This window comes from Zosterops lateralis (assembly GCF_965231275.1).
Source record: "Zosterops lateralis genome assembly, chromosome: 6".
NCBI classification, from domain to species: domain Eukaryota; kingdom Metazoa; phylum Chordata; class Aves; order Passeriformes; family Zosteropidae; genus Zosterops; species Zosterops lateralis.
The window spans coordinates 57,257,935-57,278,186 of record NC_139761.1 but is presented as its reverse complement, the minus strand read 5'-3'; the positions used below and the strand labels follow the sequence as shown (position 1 = coordinate 57,278,186).

The 20,252-nt window shown below is 42.0% G+C and overlaps 1 protein-coding gene across 2 annotated transcripts in view; it reads right to left on the bottom strand.

The window, feature by feature from the left end:
* The window catches only part of NAV2 (neuron navigator 2), a 388,814-nt gene that overhangs the window by 50,194 nt on the left and 318,368 nt on the right, over positions 1-20,252 (bottom strand). The window contains exons 1-4 of one of the 2 annotated variants that reach the window (XM_083863373.1): positions 17,019-17,873; positions 8,269-8,407; positions 2,867-3,158; positions 1,236-1,938 (exon numbers count right to left, since the gene is read on the bottom strand). In XM_083863373.1, coding sequence (XP_083719499.1) covers positions 1,236-1,938; positions 2,867-3,158; positions 8,269-8,407; positions 17,019-17,116 — 1,232 coding nt within the window. In that variant the 5' untranslated portion in view covers positions 17,117-17,873. Of the gene's footprint in view, positions 1-1,235; positions 1,939-2,866; positions 3,159-8,268; positions 8,408-17,018; positions 17,874-20,252 lie in introns of those variants that run through there. The other variant, XM_083863374.1, reaches the window with a different exon arrangement.

Sequence of the window (20,252 nt, the reverse complement as noted above, 5' to 3'; positions counted from 1 at the left end):
CAGTGTCTGCTCCTTGCAGTTTCATGTGTTTCTAATATAGCATTGCAGCTTTTTAGTAAAATTCACAATCATATTCCTACCAGTGTGCCTGAGGCACACTGAAATCACTGAAAACACTGAAAATCTGCATTTCTCATTGTGTATCCTACAGAAGTGAAAGGCCTACTGTAGTTTTTAAGCAGCCATTGATGAAAATTACATGTTCCAAAGTACATGGCTTATCTATTGTTAACCAGGTACAAAATAAACTGTCTTCAATTATCCTCAAACAAACCCTTCAAATGAAACCACCCATCTAAAAAAAAACAGTTTACAGCATCAGCCTAAGCTGCCATTACAGCCATTATGGTGCTTCAGATGGAATGTGGCTTTCTCACATCACTGGAAGCAGGATGATGGAGCATAACTGTATGGGTATTATGGGCATCACAACAAAATGAAATGCAAAACACTGCAACTTGAAACAGACAAGCTACTCAAATTCAGTTGAAAAATAATATTAACAGAACTTTTCACCAATATCAAGGCTTTGATATACACTACATCAACAAATTAGCTCCTCACCAACTATTTGTTAATGTTAGTGTGTGGGGTGCTCCTGGAGAAATAGAAGACAGATAGGATTTTTGTCAAAAAAATAGTATTAAAAATAAGAAAATTTAACCCAGCTTAGACAGTAACTTGATTTAGGTTTCTTCTATACAGGCTAAAACGTTGAGTCTTGCAACATACAGGGCTAATCCACACAACTTAAAACAGCTTGCTTTGGGTGAATCTAAGCATGGCAGGTCAATGCCACTGTCATCATGAAAACCTGAGATAACCCTCCAGTTGCTGGTTTACAGTTTGACCCAAGGCTTGAATATATCCAACTTTGTTGCATACACATCTGTGCAAGAACTCTTCAGTTACCTTCAGGTAAGGAAAATCCTTATTCCTGTGATATCTGCACAGATAAAAGCCTTCAGGTATGATTTTTTGCAACAAGGAGACTCAAAATTTGCCAAACTTTCTGCCAGACAGGTTTGGTTTTTTCCCCCTAAACGTTAAGACTTCTGCTGCTGTTGCGTGATGACGTCCTAAGCATCCACAACCCATTTAGGTGAAATTAAATGTCAATACCAAGAAGCCCTTGAAGTAGGACACTAGATAGTAAGTGCTGCACCTGGCTGGCAGAGCCCTGCTCATCCAGCTCCCACTAACACCCCTGCACAATGGAGGAATTGGTTGCCTACCTGCGCAGAGTGGGAGAGGCCACATCGGGGTACTTGACTCCTTGCTGGTGGGTACTCTGAGCTCCGCTAGCAGCAGGCTGTGACGCAGGGTTCACTTTAACTGAATTACATGAAGCCACGCTTTCGTTGTCAGACGAAATCCCTTTCTCTTTATCAGTCTGATTGACTAATCCTGGCAGAGAGCTCCCAAGGATTACCTTGGCAGGCTCTCTGATTTTAGGGACAGGCAACCCGGCTGACTTGCTGCTTATGTTGGAGTCTATGCTACTGGTGCTAGATCTATTCCCAGCTCCACTTCTGCTACTGGATTTACTGGGCCGGGGCAAGCTACGGTACTGAAGATTAGTTCGTGCACTAAGTGCTAAGTAGCCATCATCCTGGTTCTGGGAGCCATCAACACTAGTCTTCCGACCAGTGGTCCTACCCATGAGTCCAGATGACTTGGGGATCTTTCCCAAGGTAGCCGATCTACTGGTGAGAGTTGCCCCACTGGCAGTGATTATGGTCATGCCTACGGCTGACCCGCTCTGTTTCTTAAATCCAAATGTATTAGCATTAGCAGCAGCTGTCCTAGAGTTACTTGTGGGAAGCTTTTTGGATTCATCACCACTGCTGCGTCCTGCATCTGATGGGGAACGTTTAACATGTCCAGCTTTAGGAGATAGTCTACCCTTTTCTGATACCTTGGCGTCATCAGTTTTCCCTACAAAAATAGAAAAAGAAGTCTAATATTTAATGACTTGAAAACATCGAGCAAATGATGAAACTCAAAGCAGCATGAAAAGCAAAAGCGTGTTAGCCACTGGAGCGCGGTTCAAAGTTATGATCTAGTCTGCACTGAACTTACATGCCACTCTAGCCAGTTACACATGCAGACTTGCCAAAGAAAATATGTGGTGCCTTTGCCCTCGAGAATATGAAAAGCAGAACAGCCTTACATAATAGTGACAGATAAGAAAAAAGAAAGTTTCCCTCTGCAGCTACCACAGATTGATCATTTCTATCATTATGCACTAGTAGTGTTAGGCTGATAGCACAATTTCCCTAAAAGGCAATGTTAAAGCATTTGTTTTGTTCAAGGCAGTATCTAACTTTAACTTTTTCATATACAATTATGTTCAAGACCTAATAAAAAGAGAGGTGTTAAATTATATTGCTCGATTATGCAAATTCAATCGATTTTCATTCACACATCTGCAAGTGCTAAAATCATTAATACACTTAAAAGAAAAGCCAGAAATCATGTTTAGTACAAACAAACATGCTTGTTTAGTAAAGGAGGGGGGGAAAATATCTCCTCAACCATACATATTGTATGTTCTTGGTTAACAGTGACTTTGAAAACTACAATTACATTATCTATACTTCACACAGCAATACTGTGCCAAATAAATAGCTTGGCTTAAGACCAGAGTTTTCGTGAAAACAACTGGCAGGGTGCACTAATCTGAAATACACATTTTCAGACAGAAATAGAAATGTGGACAAACGAGATGCTGCTCAGGTTAAAGCAATGCCTAAAAATACAGAGAGCATTACCTGAAGTTCAGGTTCTGCCTCTGCAAAGTATTTAAACTGTTTTCACACCGAACACGCTCTCTAGCTTGTTTACACCCCACGCCTTCCCTCACCTGTTCCAGGTGTCTTTAGTGTGCCTGGGGCGGTTGAAGGCTTGGGCCTCGGTGTGGTGATGCCAACCTGAGCTGACATGCCCCGTCTCCAGGAGCCCGTCTGGGAAATGACAGTGTTCTTCCTACCAGAGGTGCTCTTGTCAGACTCATCCGACACATCCGAGGGGTTCCGCCTCCACTTGGAGCCCGGCTCCATCTTTATGCCGCTGTCGGAGCCCCCGTCGGACTTCTTGACCTCATCACTGGACCACAGGGAATTCCGTTCCACCTGGGAATGCTTTTCTGCGTCGGTCTAGGACAGATGAGACAACTTTCAGAACTCTTTCTTTTGAGAAGCTTCTTAAGTAAAAACCATCAGCCTGATTATTCAGCTCAGCAGGCATCTCTGAGTACCAACAAATGTGACATGTCTTTGATGAAGAAATAATCACAGCAAGAAATTAACCCCAAAAATGATGTATTTTTTTAATATGCTTGGTGAGAAAAATACAAAAAATCCACACAACAGCCATGCTCCTTGGAATAAATAAAGGGGAAAAAACCCTACTTGATTTATAAAGGACATATTCAGCCCCATGACATTTATAATCCTCCATCTCAAACTTCTGACAAACCCTTTTACTGCAATGCCAAAAACGCATTTCAAACCTGTGCAGCCAGCCTTCCTTTGTTCCTGCTGCTTGCTTATCTCTTGTCTGGCAATCTGACCTCCAGAGCCTGGGGAGGCAGCTTTTGGAACAGATCCGAATATGTGGAATGCTGTTAATTCTAACCTAACATAGTAGAAGGGCACCCAAGAACTGAAGAAAAACTTTCTAACTATACTCAAGACTGACTTCAATACATAAATTACCCTTAGTTTCTCTTGCAGACTGTTTTTCCCATATTCTTTGCACAGACTGACTCTGCTACCAGTCTCTTAGGAAGAATTTTGCTAAGCTCAATGTCAAATAGAAAAATTTCTCATTAGCAAACCTTTGCCAAAATCTCAGAAATGCTTAAATTAAATCTATTACCCTATATATATGTGGATATTTTATATATTCGCCACACATTAATATGTCCCACTGCTAATGATTACTCCTTCAAAATTCAACTCCTGTCAAATGCTGTGGATTAAATTTGGCCAACGAGGTAACACCACAATCAACCACTTTGTGATCAAGCCCAAATGACAAATATCCCTGCATTTGACTCTGATCAGGATTAAAAAAAAAAATCATAGCTGAAGTGTTCTCCAGCCACTACAGGACCATGAAAGAGACTGACAGCTCCTCACTTGACTGTGCAGTTCGCCAGCATGGTTTTTGGTGAGGTGATGAGTGCCACCTCTACCCTGCAGCCTCAGCACAAGATGAACGTGCTCAGAACCGTGCGGTAGGTAGAAGAAATTAATTATTTAAAAGGAAATTATTTTAAATATCCCAAAGCATTATAAAGCTCACAGAATGTATTCCCTTTGGATAATCAGAAAAGCACAGCACAGGAGAAGCTGTAAGGTTATTTACCATGCTTTTCAGCTTTTATTTTTAAATTTCGAAAGAATGTTTCATGTTGATGACTTTTTTCTCCCTACTAGATCACACCATTAATATTAAAAAACTTAGGGGAGCTGTGGTTGAATTTCCTCTGCTTTTTACTTTAATTACTTTTTTTTAAAAGCCTGAAAAACTAGTTAAGCGATCACTGTGAAAGCTGACACCACATATCACAATGGTCTTTCTTCAGTGGGGAAACAGGGCTTGGGCTATTTATCTACATATTCAGCCATTAGACTAACATGCATTTTGCATCATGGATTTAGATAATATTATATTCTTGTACTTCCCTCGTGCTATGCAGATGTTGTTTCCCTGCCTCTCCACTCAAAGAGAGCAAGCCAGTGTAGGCTTGAATAGATCTCTGCTTTCTAATTCCCTTCTCTTCCTGTGTCTGCCAGGTTTGGGGCTGATGGGTCACCTTTCTATTTCTGAGCATCAGTAGGTGTGTAATAAATTCACAGTGAGACTGTTCCTGTGCTTCTCCAAAATCACTGTTTCATGCAAAGATCTCCTGCGTTCACAGATCTTGGAAGAGAGTACAGGCACAAAGTACCAAATAATCAACCAACAAAGCCACCTCAAAGCCACCATTCCTCACACGATCACTTCAGCATCTTGCTCCAAGCTCCCTGTCTGGAATTGTGTGCACACACTGTTAGTGTTCAAGAACAAGAAATACACCTACCTGCTAGCAAAGGCCTTATTCTAGTTTCGGTTGACTAGGAAATATTCCTGTACCTTCTATTTCCCCTCCCCTGATCCGTAAGATTAGCACAGTCTCCACAGAGAGAAGAGCACTGCAGGAAGCCCTCTACCTTTGCTCTCCTCCATTTCGTTCCACCACTACACCCACGGCCAAAGTTTTCCTGCAGCCTTTGAAATGTTGCACCTCCACCTGTGAAGCCCTCTGGCCAGAGGTGTTTCTGTTGAATGGTAAACACTGAGAACAGCAGAGAAACATGACTAAGGATGTTTAAAACCAAAACACAGTGAAACCTGGCTTGGGGACTGCAGCTGAAACTCCACCCACCCGGAAGGGTGAAAGTGGAAATACTCTTGGCTGGAGGTCATGGCAAGACACAGCCAGCACCAGGCGAGAGCAAAGCCTGAGCTGGGAGCAAACCACCAGGGTTTCTCCATTCACTCATAAAAGTTCTGTAAATCTGAAGCTGTGAACAGACCAAACCCATCTTTGCTGAGGTGTTGTCTTCTACAACTGATGAGGCATTCTGCAGTTTTCTATTTAAAGGAACCTTTCTATCTTCTGATCTTTTTACCATATCACATGATTTGAATTTATTACTTGGTCTCTTTCTCCCATCTCATTTCAGTTAAATAAGTTATTTTCAAATGCCTACCAGGTCTTAATTTCTCCTTAAAGTATGCATATGATGTGACTTTAAAGGTACACCGTATGTAGCACTGTGATAAAGGTAACTTACCTAATTCTGTGCAATAAAAGGAAAAATACTAGGGTGCCAAAACTCATAAAACTACATTAAGTGGTTTGGTACTTGGCATAATCACAGCAGGACATGGGAATGTGGCAAGGCAAATTCTGGTTCCCACCACGAGCCTGTTCAAAACAACTTGCAAACATCTTCACTGCATTGCTATAAAAAGGGGCTACAGCTACAAATGTCTCTGAAGATACAGTTAATATCATATTTAAGTCCTGTTTCTCCAAGAAGGAGAAACTACAGCTTCTGGTGTATGGGGTACTAACCAGCTCCAAAAATCAGCCTTTTTAAGAGAGATTTTTTTTCCTACTGCAACTGTGCCTTTCTTTGCAGAGATGATTCTGCCTGCGTTACTGATTTTATCAGCAGACACTGACATGTTCAGGCTCCCTCCCTTTGATGTTACTGCATTATTTGCCTGGACTCCCAGCTGCACATGTATTAGCTTCGAGCTCCCTCCTTAATTATCTGAAATCCAACTTCTGCACCCTCTCAAAGAGATGTGACAGAATCACAGCAGCTCAAAAGAACCTGCTGTTTAGGAGAACCAAAGCAAGGGACACCCTGAGAAGAACAGTCCACATCCCTCTGCAGGTGTGTGCTAGTCCTTTGTGGTTCACCACCCTGGGGAAGGCAAATCTGGGCACTGGCCATCACAGAGGCCTTCAGGAAAGACAGAAAAGGTGCCTCTGCAGCATTCACTGCATCATGAGCTCTGAGGTCTACAATTGGCAGCAAAAAATTAACCCTGCAAGTTATGCATTTCAGCACTCCAAGCTCTTTTCATTCCCTTGGCTGACAAGATTCAGGCAGTTTGTTCCACTGAAAATTAACTATTTTACAGGCAATAATCTGCAGATAACCTGGAATAAAGATTGTCATTCATGAAAACTGAGGAGAGAAGCAGGTCAGAGACACACATCACACCAAAAAATTGCAAACACGACTTGTACATTCTTGGCTCCCAACTTCCTCTGCCAATAACTCTACTGCCTGAACAAGCTCCAGCTGCTTTTCTTCTGGTGTCTGTCTGCACCCTCTTGGATGCTGTAATAGTTGTGGAGGAGGAAGAGGAGTTTGTCAACACAGATTTTGATCTCTCAGAGGTGTTTCCAAGAATCTGATCCATCAGAAGATAGAAGTCATATGAGTTTCTATTTTTTTTTCCTTTGGTTAACATTTAGTCACGTCTCCCTAGGTCTTCCTTTTTTGTGCCCCCAACAGAAATACAATGTTGAGACAGTAAAAATTGTCAAAAAATACTTCCAGTTGCCCATCTTACTCTCTGTCAGGTACTGACAAACATGCTTGACAGATTTTAACTCCTCCCAGCTTGTATGGGACTTGTATTAGCAGCTCCAAGTGCCTGTGCAGTCGCTGATAGGCAACCAGAGGCTACCTGGAAACCCTTTGTGTAGGCTCAAATATGCCCTGCATGGCAAGGGAACAAAGCCTGCTCTGTGCTTGCACCACAGCTCTGCAGACAGAGAAACACTTCACAGCAACCACACGTCTGCATCAGAACTGATGTCAAAGCCAGATTTAGGATCCTCTGATGAAAGGGACTGGGGGAGATTAAAAGAGGGCAGAAATAGAGGAGCAGGTCATGCTGACATCCCTCTCCTCTACCTGCCAGGTCACCACATCCCAGTGGCTTCAGCACACAGCACCCCAGTCCCTCCAGCAGGCTACACAGAGAAAACAAAGCTGGACTCTGCAGGCCTGCACTTTTCCCAAACAAAAATCTATGCATTTGGTTAAAATAAAGCAGTTTATGTCAGTGCAAATCTCTGTGTTAAGCAGTTTATTTGATCAATGAAAATGATCAATGATTTGATCAATGTTAGATGCCTTCACTTGTTCCACCCTCTTTGGATGTGTGGTGTCTGAGCACAAAATGTACATGCATGCTGCTGATGGAGGCAAAGTTTATCTTCTTACAAAATGCAGCCAAACACAGAGAGCCTTCAACAACACACAGCTCTGGGAATTGAATAAAATCCAGTTCATTTGCATAGCACACTTACACTTCTGATAAAAGTGTAAACAACCTCTGAACCTTCATGTTGACTTTATTGTGTTCTATTATTTAAGAGAGAAATGTAATACCTTTCCTAGACCTAAAAAACCACCCCTATAAAATCCCATTTACACCTGTTTTCTGTGCAGCAGTGCCTCTAGGAAGGCAAGACCCAATTGTGGTGATATCACCACGGCAGAGATGCCGTAGGTTCTACCCACAGAGGAAATATCTGTAAATGCCATGGATGACAAGGTGGTTAAACTGTCTGTACTGAAAGCTGGCTTGTGTGCTCAAGTTCAGCCTACCTGAAACAATTCCACCTCCTGCACAGAGAAAGGAATAAATGTCAATGTTTCTTGAACAAAGCAAAGCTCTTACCTGTGCATCTAAGTTCTTGCGGGAGGAGGCAGGAGTATTGGCATAGGAGCTGATGGAGGAGCTGGTGTTAATGTCATCAGTGCTGAGATTATCTATGGTGTCACTGATCCCACTGCTGACAGAGCTGCTGTCATCCCAGCTGGAGAAAAAGCACAACAGAGGGAGAAAACAAGGGTCAAAAGACAGGACACCATTCAAAAGGAAGAGTATTATTTCTACAACCCTTAGCCCACCTGTGTTTGCCAGAAAGGCCAGTGTCACCAACCAAGGGCACCAGTGTCACCAAGCCAAAGAGCACCAGTGACACAGCTCTGCCTGACTCAGCTGAAATGTGTGCCTGCAGTCCCACAGCAGGGGAAGGCAGTGGCATGAAGGGATATTAGCAGGGAATTTTTTTCCCGTGAGGGTAGGGAGGCCCTGGCATCCCTTGAAGTGCTCAAGGCCAGGTTGGATGGAGCTTGGGGCAGCCTGGGATAGTGGAAAGTGTCCCTGCCCATGGCAGGAGGATGGAACAAGATGATTTTTAAGGTCTCTTCCACCCCAAACCATTCTGTGATTCTGTGATCTCCAAGCAGGCACAGCACTGACTTGCCAAGCTGTAACACAGAGATGGAGCTTAAATGCAAGGAAAAAAAAATCATCCTGAAGCAACCTCTTGTTACCTGGGTGTTCTGCAGACCTGGGCAACAACCTGAATCTATCATCACCAGCATCATCAGCCTCAAAAAACTATAGCAATTAGAAGTTCAGTGCTTCAGATGGCAAATAACCCTCCTGAGCTGCACTGCCCTTTTCAAAAAGAGCAACTATTCAGGACTACCCCTTCTTCCAGCATGTGATAGCTTCGGCATTTTCCAGTAAATGAGAAATGTGTCACTGGAAGTTTAGGACAAACAAAGGACAAAAAAAAAAAAAAAAAAAAAAAAAAAAAAAAAAGGAAGCCTTGCCTGAAACAATTTGAGTGCCAGAACAGAAAGAGTCAAAATGATCTAAAAATGGAGCCAGATGCTCCAACTTGTAAAACCCTTGTAAAAGTAAGCTGCTCAAAGGAGAGATTTATAAACTGGCTTACAAGTGCTCCATCTCCAAAAACAATGAAGCTGGGACTGAAACATTGTCCTGGAAAGAGCTCTGTGAAGACATTTCAGTCCGCTGAATAACTAGTGCTGGAAATGCAAATATATATATATATATATATATACACACACACATATATCTCATAGGTCATTTGCAAAAGGTTAAGAGCTCATCACCTGGCAGCTCTCTAGCTATTTATAACCTCAGCTCCAGATTTTGGGAGCTCCAGACTCTCCTCCCTGATGCATTTCTGTTTGCTTTACAAACTTGTAACAGAGAGATTGCAATAAGGTTTCTGGCTGGGCAGTGAAAGCTGTATTCACAAACCAATATCCTGAGCAGTGAATATAGGCATTTAAATCTGAACTGTCTTAACCTGTGTTAAGAGAATTGTGTAAAGAAAGGCAACCTATCTCTGTTTGCTTGAACTTTATTCATAGCTTCACCACTGATTTACTACAGCCTTTCTACATAAACTGTCAGCTTTGAAATGGAAAGCATTTCATTTTTTTCCCCCACTTAGCACTACAAAACACCTTTCTGCACCACTTCTAATGCTGCTTTAATAATTTTAATTGCTTTTTCTTACTCCGGAGTACTGTGCTCACCCACATCTGTACAAAGTCTTTTAAGGGAACTGAGCACAGCTTGAAGAGCACCACAGTTGCTGAACCACAAATGAAGTGTGGCCACAGGGACATTCTCCTCTGCCTGTCACAGGAAGGGTTATTGCTGCCTCCTCATCCATGTGTCAGCACAGCCACTTGTGCCCCTTCTCCCACATCCCTGTGGATAAGCCAGTGGGAAACTCAGATCAACAGCTCCAGCAAGGCAGGGAAAGGGATTTGGGCTGGATGCTCAGCCACACTGCTCTGCTGGCAGAGAACAGGGATGGGGAGGGACAGGGACACACCAGGACACACTGCTGGCCCCTGCCACAGGCTCTCTGATGGAGCCTTGGGGTCACCCTTCATCTGGTTTTCTCTAGCTCATTAGAATTCACTCCTGCCAGCTCTGACTGACTTTCAGGAGTGTCCCAGTTACAGATTTCCAAGATGATTTTCCAAATTCTGTTTGATAAACCTGCAGACACTTAGGCTCTCATGATTGAAAGGGAATGCTGCAGACTACAGTGTTAGTGATGCTACAACTCAAAGGAAAAAGATAATTTTTCCCAGATTTGCCTTCACCTGGATAAAAGGGAATCCAGTGCAACACAAAATAGAGATCCATGTTAAAATAAAACTCACAATGTGAGACCTGCTGAATCTGAGAAAGCCAGCCAGTCAGATCTGACACAGCAGTTTTATTTGCTGCTTTGAAAAATCTTTTCTAGCAGAACTGAATGAAAGATGTGCTGCCCATGCCAAGAAATGTTAGGAGGGGGACATTGAAAATCTGGAAAAGAATTGAAAGACTTCTTTGAAGCACTTTTTTTCATTTAGAGTAGGCAATTAAATATCACAAAGCAAAACATTGAAAGCCACATTACTTCTAAATTTCAATTTTGAAAATAGGTCCTATAACTGATATTTATTTGTCTTTCCAAACCTATCACATAAAACAATTACAATTCCTAGGTAAGTCTACAAATGAGGTTATAAAACTGCTGAATTAAAAAATACGCTTCTTGTTTTCCAAAGTTTTGTGTAGCAACGAACTTATTTTCTATTTCTGAACCTATAATAAAATAAATAAATATAAATATAATATAATAAATAAAATAATAAAATAACAATCTTAACAGTAATAATATCATCAATGCTAATACCTTCTGTGTCTAATAGTTGAGTTTCCTTCTTAGATATGGCAGTCGGGAAAAAAAATTAAATATGATAATTTTCCTCTTAAATGTATAGAAACTGAAACATTTTATTTTCAAGCACTCACAATTCTTAAACTACCACAGGCCTCAGTTCAGCAGCATCTAAAGAATGCCTTTAATGTTAATCATAAGTAGTTCTTCTGGAATCTGCCAGTCCTGTTGGCCTCAGTTGGGCAATCCAAGGCATTATGGAAATATTTGAGTGCCCTCCTGAACTGGGCCATGTGCCTGAGGACAAAGGTAGAAACATGCACCTGAATACATTGATGGTTGTGGCTTCCCCTTGTGTGCATCCTGGCCTTTAGGTCCTTTATGTTCTGCTGGAAACTGAACTACTCCAACTCTGTATTTTCAAGCTTACTAATCTGCTAGTAAATTGGAAAAGATCAGCTGTTCTGAGGTCTGCACAAAGATGTCTGGGTAGATTTTGGGTGCCACAAGCCAAGCAACACAGCTCTCGTGGGCATGCTGGTGACACTGGTGCCCAAGCTGTTCTAACAAGGCAGGATGTGTAAACCCAAATATCTGTCCTACATCCAGATAGCTTCAGCTTTATTTAATAAATATCACATCAGTAGCTGGGTGGGAATGCTCAGTCTCTAGCTAGAAAAAACAACAGCAAGTGAGAGAACATGAAAACACCTAAAGAAACAGAAAGTAATTTTGTAAACTTACACAAACAGTTATTGATGCTGCCTTTTGAATCAGCACTAGAGAGTGCTGGTAGAATTCACTGAACTCTGTAAACCAGATGCCAATGCAAGCCACTGTATGAGCCCTCAACACACACAGCTAAAAAGTCAAGTAATGAACCCACACTCTGGTTAAAGCTGTGGCTCCTCCAGGGGACAGCACCCAGCACCAAACTGAGGCATTTGTTTCTTGAAACCACCCCAAGCCCTCCACTTAAATCAGTTCATTTTTACCTTGATCCAGTGCCTTGATGGTTAAAGTCAAAAGTGAGGAAGCAGAATGGAGCATCTAACAGCCCTAATTACGGTGCTCTTGGCTCCCAGAGCCAAGATAGCATCTTTGTAATTTAGCTAGTGCAATTAATAACTTCTCATGTCAGCAAAAGTCTACTCAACCATAACCTGAAGCTGAAATGTTTGGGCTTTCCTTCCTTTATTTGATCAATCACCTGAAACTTTACTTTGATTACTAAAAATTCCAAATAATATTTTAAAAAAATTAAAATCTTAGAAGTGTATTATATATGAAAATTATACAACCACCCACTTAAAACCCACTCCTACCATCTCTTAAAAACTTCCAGGATGCTGCCTCCTGCTCTCTGTGAGACCAAGCACCCCAAAGCAGCTTCCTGTGCCTCCCCAGCTCACTCTGCTCACCCCAATGCAAGGCTGCTGCTGCACATCGCCCATGTGCAGCACCACACCAACTGCTCCAAGCTGCTCTTTCAAACAGGTTTGCAAAGCTGTTGGGCTCAGACTTGTATTTTTCCACAGTCTATCAGCACTTTCCCATCTTGCATAATCATCATCCACAGAATTGGCTCTCCTCTGTCAACTTGGAGAGCAATGCAGAGTCATTCTGTGATCCTCAGGACAGTCCCTCTCGCTGCAGAAATCTTCCCCCTTTGCAAAGGAGCCATTAAAATCCTTCTAAATAAAGCTGTTGTTGAAGGCTGAAAATGCACCTTTCTCTACTCATGGGTGTGGATTTTATTTTGTTGGATCTTCACGCAAAACCAAAATTACAATGAGCTGCTGAAAAATACATTTGTCCGAGAAAGGGCCTTGGGGCTCTACAATATTTCAAGTGGAAACATGGCAATTACCCTCTTCTATTTAAAAATTTAACTATTTATGAGTTGATAGGTGAACAACAACAACAGATCAAGGTATAAAATTACTGAAACATCACAGCACCTTCAAAGATTTAAAATGAAAAATTAAATGTGCTCTAACATGAGACACTAAATACTGCAGTTTCCACTGTTTTCTTCTGGGATTTCCTACAGTAGTGAGAACTGGGCCAGAAATCCAGAAAGCACACACAGACCCTTGCACAGTTTTCTTTTCAAGCTGTTCTGAAACTGGAGCATAACCATTGGCAAAAGAATGGATGGAAACCTACTCCAAGAGAAGTTAATTTAATTAATGTGTTTTACACTGTTATTAATCACCCACCTCTCCCAAGTCTCCAGTTACTCTTTTCTTACATCTCACTATAGGTATTTTAACATAAACCACTTACTTTCTTACCAAAAGAGGAGCTCAGGGACAGGACTGTTACCTTGAAACACTTAGTAAAGTCAGCCCAAGAAAAGTAAACCAGGAAAAACGAATACAGAGCCTTTCCAGTTGTTCTTTCTGGAGCAGAATCTAATCCTTTTAATGACATTTTTTGGTGCAGAGTTGAAGTGCTGGAAGTGTGCTGTGAGCTACTCAGACACTTTTCATCTTTAGTGACTATTGGGGTTACTGCCAGCAAAGCTGAACTGCAGCTCTCTGTCAAGCTCTGTTTAGAATTCATCCAAGATAAGGTTTCAGGATTTACATTTAAAATACCTATTTGTAAAGGGAATAACTCACAGAACAAAATTATTCACTGTTGAAAAAACTGGTTAAGAAAAGATTTGGAGAAGCAAGAAAACTGCGCATACTCTTTTTATTTAATCTTCTTATATGAGTGCTAATAACCTTATAAAAATAACACTGGCTTTTATTTTGTCCCTTAAAACCTAACCAGGAATTTCACCAAGCCATTGACAAACTTGAACACAGCTGAGCGCACACACACACACACACACACACACACACACACACACAGAGAGAAGACCTCCTAAAACTCCACCTGATGTCAAGGAGTTAGAACAACCTAAATTTTCATGAACTGATTTGACTTTGCACAGAAAAAGGAGGAATCCTGCTCTGAAGCTGAAATTCCAAAGGCCCTTTCAGCCCTGGGCTGTCCGGGGTCACCCAAGCCAGCTGCCAGCACAACTGTATTCACTTGCAAAATGCCTGACTGGTGGAACTTGTTTTCTTGGCCATTGTTCACAACCTCTGGTATCTCCACAGCCTCGGGGAAGGGGAGGAGAGCAAGGCACTGCATGTGACCCAGGTGGTGCAGGAACTCCCAGCTAAGCCTGCAGAATTTGGTGTACAATACTACAGCCAGCTGCCAGCCCCTCTTCCTTGCACTCATAACCCATGAATCATATTTCTCCACCTACTGTTCTGTCTGAAGACCCACTGTGTTTATAAAGCTGTTTACAGATCAGCTCTCCCCTTGGCCAGCTGTGCTCTCATCTCTCTGATTTGGAAGCCATGGGAGTGATGCTCATCCCTGGTCATGTCTTGTGTCACTACAATGACTCCAGAGAAAGCTGGAAACAAAACCAGGGTCTTCATATCACAGTAAGGTCAGCCTTAAATCTCAGTCATCACATTACAAAAAACGTGCTTTTGTTTGTTCTGCCTCTGTTTCCATGACAGTAAGAAGTGCTGAGAAAAGTCTTCTAATGAAAGTCAGAAATCCTTGTTTACACACAAAGCCTCGGGTGCCTTGCAGAAAACAAATCCCAGTGAAGTGTCCATGTGACAGCAACGGACTGAACAAACCCAGAGGTCAAGCCCAGCCCGCTGGGGATGGATCACTCCAGCTCCCTGCAGGATGAGGTCCTCCCAGGATGAGGGGATGAGGGAATGGGGAGGAGGCTCCTGGCAAAGATCTGGGTGTAGCTCACCACTGCACTATGCCTCCAGCTCCCTCTGAGCAAGGTCCCAGCCCAAACACCTCCTCACTCCAGGCAGGCAGAGAAGGTGCCTGCCCAGGGGATACAGAATTGTCAAAACCAGACTGGACTGTGCAGGGTTCTTACCCTGCCTTCCTTACCAGGACTTCTCTCTTACTACTTATTTACTTCTCCCCCAAAAGCAGACACTCTGGATCACATCACCTCCTCGTACAAAAACACAATTTATAAAGGGGGAAGCATCCACTGAACACAGTGCCAGAGTTTCTGACACCCACCTCAAGCTCCTCCAGCACTGGGCTGAGCTGGTGAGAGCTCAGCAGCTCCTGGTACCTGGCAGCTGCTTCACCAGAGGCTCCAAAACATAACAGAACCAGGGGTGAACACCGAGGAGCAGAAAAACAATAGATGAGCTGAATTCTTACAGGACTGACAGAAAAAAAAAAAACAGGGAAGGAAAAGAATGAAGAGCAGTATGGGGACAAAACTATCAAAGCTGCATTAAAATTCTCTGCTGCTGAGTGTGCTTCTGAAAGACTCAAGGGGCTAGACCCCCATGTTTTATTTTAACATGGATTTCTATTTTGTATTGCAGTGGATTCCCTTTTATCCAGGTGAAGGCAAATCTGGGAAAGAATTCTCTTTTTCCTTTGAACATCACCAACACTGCAGACTGCCCCGTGTCCATCTGGCTCCTCATCAGGGTCACAGCCACCAGCACAAGTCACCAAGTGGGGCCACTGGACATCCTGAGCCAGGAAGAGGTGGACACTGAACACCCCCAGAGCCAAAAGTTGCAGGTAGAACACGGCTCCTGTGCTTCCCATCTTCTTTTAATCCATCCTAAGGCTGCAACTCCACCAGTGACAGCAGTGCAAAGCCTTCAGGTCTGCAGGCTGCAGCCCCAAGCAAGGAACACACAGGCACAAACTGAAGACAAGACATATATTCATGAAGACTCAGAGCAATTCTCAGGCACTATTATGCTTTTCCCTGCTCAAAGCTTCTACATAAATTGATGAAGGCCAAAGCCTGTGCTCAGCAAAACTGAACTTCACACATGAGAACTGCTCCTGTCTCACAGCAGCATCAGCTGCAGCTGAGCACATGGAGACAAAGATAATGCACAGAGTTCTCCCATCAGAAAAAAAAAAAAAAAAAAAAAAAGGAGAAAAACAACAGAAATTGTCTTTCTGAACACATGGCAGCCTGCTGAAATATGCCTTAAAATAAAAGTTGAACTTGGCAATAAAAAGAGTGTTAATTTGATCACAGGGCACAGCACTATCCCCTCAGGAAGCCAAACTTCTGAAAAACAACAGTTGTTATCACACCAGTGATTTACAGAACAAACAGACAACATAATCAAATAAAATATTTTATTCTTTGCAGCTACTACCAACCCTAAAAGCAGTTTTTTGTCCTAGCAGAACTGCAACATTCTAGATATATTTATTCTAAATAACTCCTGGTTCATGTGAGCCTTTAAAATTAGGTTTATTTAGAAGGACTTACAAAGAGGAAAGAGATCTTACAACCTTATTCAGACAAATCAGGAAGCCAGCAGAGATTTGCACAGGAGTGAGAATAGGAACTGTACTAAAAAGCAAGTGCACTCTGGGCTGGGATCTGGCCTGAAGCAGACTCACACACGCCTTTGTTTCCCTGCAGGCTGAGCTCATTCCCACAGAGGTTCCTCCTTTGCACAGAAAACAAGACTTACAGTGCTAAAACATAACAAAGACCCATAGTTTTCTGAGGCTAAAAGCCTGAGAAGACTAGTGGAAAGATAGCCAGCCAGATTGCAGCCTTGGAGTATCAATCAACCTCTCAGAATCACAAAATTAAGCCAGAAAAAAAGCAAACCCCACAAGAGCCCCCAGTTCTCACACAGAGGACATTTTCTACCATGTTATTCAAATATCTGCAATCTATTAAAAATGTATCGATTTCATGCAGCACACAGAGACTGAAGAGAAACAGTGCAGGGAGAAAGCGGCTCAGATTTATCCATCATTTCATCTGTTACCCCTGCTGCCTCTGTTTGCAAAGCTGAACCTCCTCACTCAAAGGTGCAGCACAACACACTCCCTGTGCTCCCAAAAGTGCAGAAAAATCTCTTACCTTGCAATATTGCCCAGCCAAAGCACTTCTCCACCTTGCTGCCCATGAAGGATTCCAGGAAAGGGGCTCAGATTTATTTTGCAGGTTGATACCTTCATTAGGCTACCATCCAATATCCCCCCACCCCCCTTAAATAAACCAGCCTGAAACTTGACTGTCTAGGAAGAGACTTGGGGGAAAAAAAAAAAAAAGTTGGAGCAAGGTTGTTTTCCAACAGAGCCCTCCACAAACAGCAGCTCTGAGAGACACTGGAAAGTAAAACCCGGCTAGAAGGTGATCATCAGAAACTTCCCCTGGAAAGAAATCTGATCCCTCAACAAAATTAACCTCTGAAGTGCTGAAAAAGCAAAGAGGTCAAGGCTTTCTGCCGGGACTAGGTCATCTGTGAAAGCTGTGAGCTGACGGCAGTGACCAGGCAGATCCCACCAAGCACAAGCTCCTGTCAGCAGCCCCTGTGCCTCGAGGTACTAAATGGCACTGCCTGATCTCAGCTGAAAGACTTCAACCTCTCAAAGCACTTCTCTCACTCTGCCTCTGCAGAGGGGATCAACAATGGGACTGCTGGAGCAAGGATTGGTTCATGTGAATGTAGCAGGAGACATGCCTAAAGTGTTTTAATACAAAAATATTTGGATTTTTGTAAAAAATTATATTTTTAATATTTTTTTAATTTTTAAAAATATTTTTTCTGGTAATTTTTTTTTTTTTTAATTTTTGGAGGGAGGGAATGGTGGTATAGAAAAACATTTTCAATAGGAATGGTAAAGAAAATAGCAATTTATCCACTGGCACCTCCAGCAAAGAACTTAAGAAACTGAGACAAGATATGCAATATTAATTGTAATATTAATCTGACTCTTCTTTATTTAGCACTGTAGAGTAAGGGGGGGGGGGGCTTATTAATTCCCCTTAATTCAAATAGAATAGACACGGCTATTTAGAACTATTTGGTTGATAAAAAAGCCTGCTGGTTAACCTTCAAAACTCTTATTTTAGTCTAATGTAAATACTTTCTGACAGGATTCTTCCAAGACCTCTGCATTCTGATGAATATATGGGGGATATATATATATATATATATATATATATATATATATATATATATATATATATTTAATATGGGGAATTACACAGCTGAGTAGTGCCAGGATGAATTTCTGTTGCCAGTGAGATCACCAGCAAGGGACCCCGTTCTGGAAAGGAGATGGGAAGCCTGCAGGATGGAGAAAATGGAGAGGACATGATACTGAGGATGGAGAAAATGGGGAGGACACGATGCTGTTGCTTCAGCCTCATCTCAAGAAAATCACGGATCATTCACCTCAAACCCAAAAAGAACAGCAGGAAAGCCTAGTGAGAAGTCAACCATACCATTATATATTTATTAGTTCAGCTTGACTACGTTTGCCTTAAATAAACCACCAAAACACCTTTTAGCACAACACTGGAAGGTTGGCTGAAAGAGTTAAAATGCGAGAATTCAAAAGGTTATAAAACAAAGACTTTGTGAAGATCTGCTGCTGCCAAAACCTTCAAATAAATGAGTCTCAGTCTGAGCATGCCTTTCTAGGCTGGAATCTGTATTTCAGTGGCTACTGTGTAACTATGGCAACACGGAGGCCGGGTAATTCACAGGCTGGTGGATGTGACAACTTGCAATTTAGAACAATGCTAATAATGAAAGTGCCTTGGGAAAAGCATCATTTAACACAAACGTTTGTGGTTCAAAATTAGAAAGGCCTCTTCGCTTAATTTTAAACATTTTTAGATATTTTTTTTTCAGCTGGATGATTACCTATATTTTGTTAGTCTGATGATGAAAAAAGGGTAGGAACATGACTCTTGAGATTTTTGGTTCATCTGCATCTCAGACTGCAGCCAACTTTTTTGTGATGGGCACATGTACACATGCAGAGCTGCTGATGTCACTATCTTTGCTGAAGATTAGACAAGAATCACATGGCATTTATAAAAGAAAGCCATGTATTATCCATAAAGAAAGAGGGGAAAGATCCTCCTGGACTGTTATTACTCCTTTTCTGCCTCTGGTGCATTTTAACTGCCACCCTTTATCAAAGAATCCTGCAAACTGCTTCTCATTCCTTATTTTAATTGCTGAATGGTGAGCAGAGATAACTCTCAGATATAACAGGTACTTAAAAGAATCACAACTGCAACAGCAAAGCTTTCTTTTCATCCCTAAGAACCCTTCCTGTCTTCCTCCAAATACCTCTCACAAGTGATGTTTCTCAATTATCTGCCCAGGCAGTTGTATAGGAAATTAGTGACTGACCCACTGCTAATAACAAGTAAGAACAACCAGAAATGTTCTAATAAAAAAAAAAAAAAAAAAAAAAAAAAAAAAAAAAAAAAAAAAAAAAAAAAAATTCTGAAATTGTAACCTAGGGAAAAAAAAAAAAAAAAATAAGAGCATTGCATCTGTTGAATCACCAGCTCCAAATAAAGCCAAATTCACAAGATTAAGGTACAGCACTAGGCTCACACCCATCTACAGCCCCATTGTCCTTCCCTTCCCTGGCAGTCCTTCCACTGCAAAGGAGGGATTTTGCAACGTAATACCCATCACGCTAAATACAGAGGGATCTTTCCAGATGAATTTTACATGTAGCAATAATCACAGTTTTATGGGTCAGGAAGTTCAGAAGATTAGTGAGTTATGGCTGCAGCGCACAAAAAGCGTTTGTGTTGGAAGTTTCACATAGCAATGGGGTGAGATAAGCTGTGAACAGCTTTACATTAACTTCTTTTATGGTAGTTAAAGTTGGGGAGAAGTAAAGAGACCCCCACGTATTAATTTACCTAAAGAACAGCTGCTTAGAAAAGGCTGCAAAGTGTCCTGAGACTCAGTGTCATAAAACCAGTGCACCTCCAATAATCCCCTGCTCCTGCCCCCACACCCGTGTGCTGTTCCCATTAACCTCAGGCACAACTGTGCCCCTGGTCAGAGCTGAACTAAACCTGCCTGCAGCAAAACAAAAACCTTATCAAAGAAAATGCCTTTATTTGCCAAGGCCTAAAACCACAATTACAGGTTTCTAGGTTAAGGCAGCTCAAATCTTGCTGCGTTTCAAATGCTCCCTTGGAGAACATCAAAATGCCTGGAAATTGTGGGTTTACTGAAACACATCAAATCCTTTTTATTTTTGTTTCTGAGTAGGCTGGGGTGTATCAGTTAAGACCCTATAAAATGTATGCATTTGATAACAGGAACAA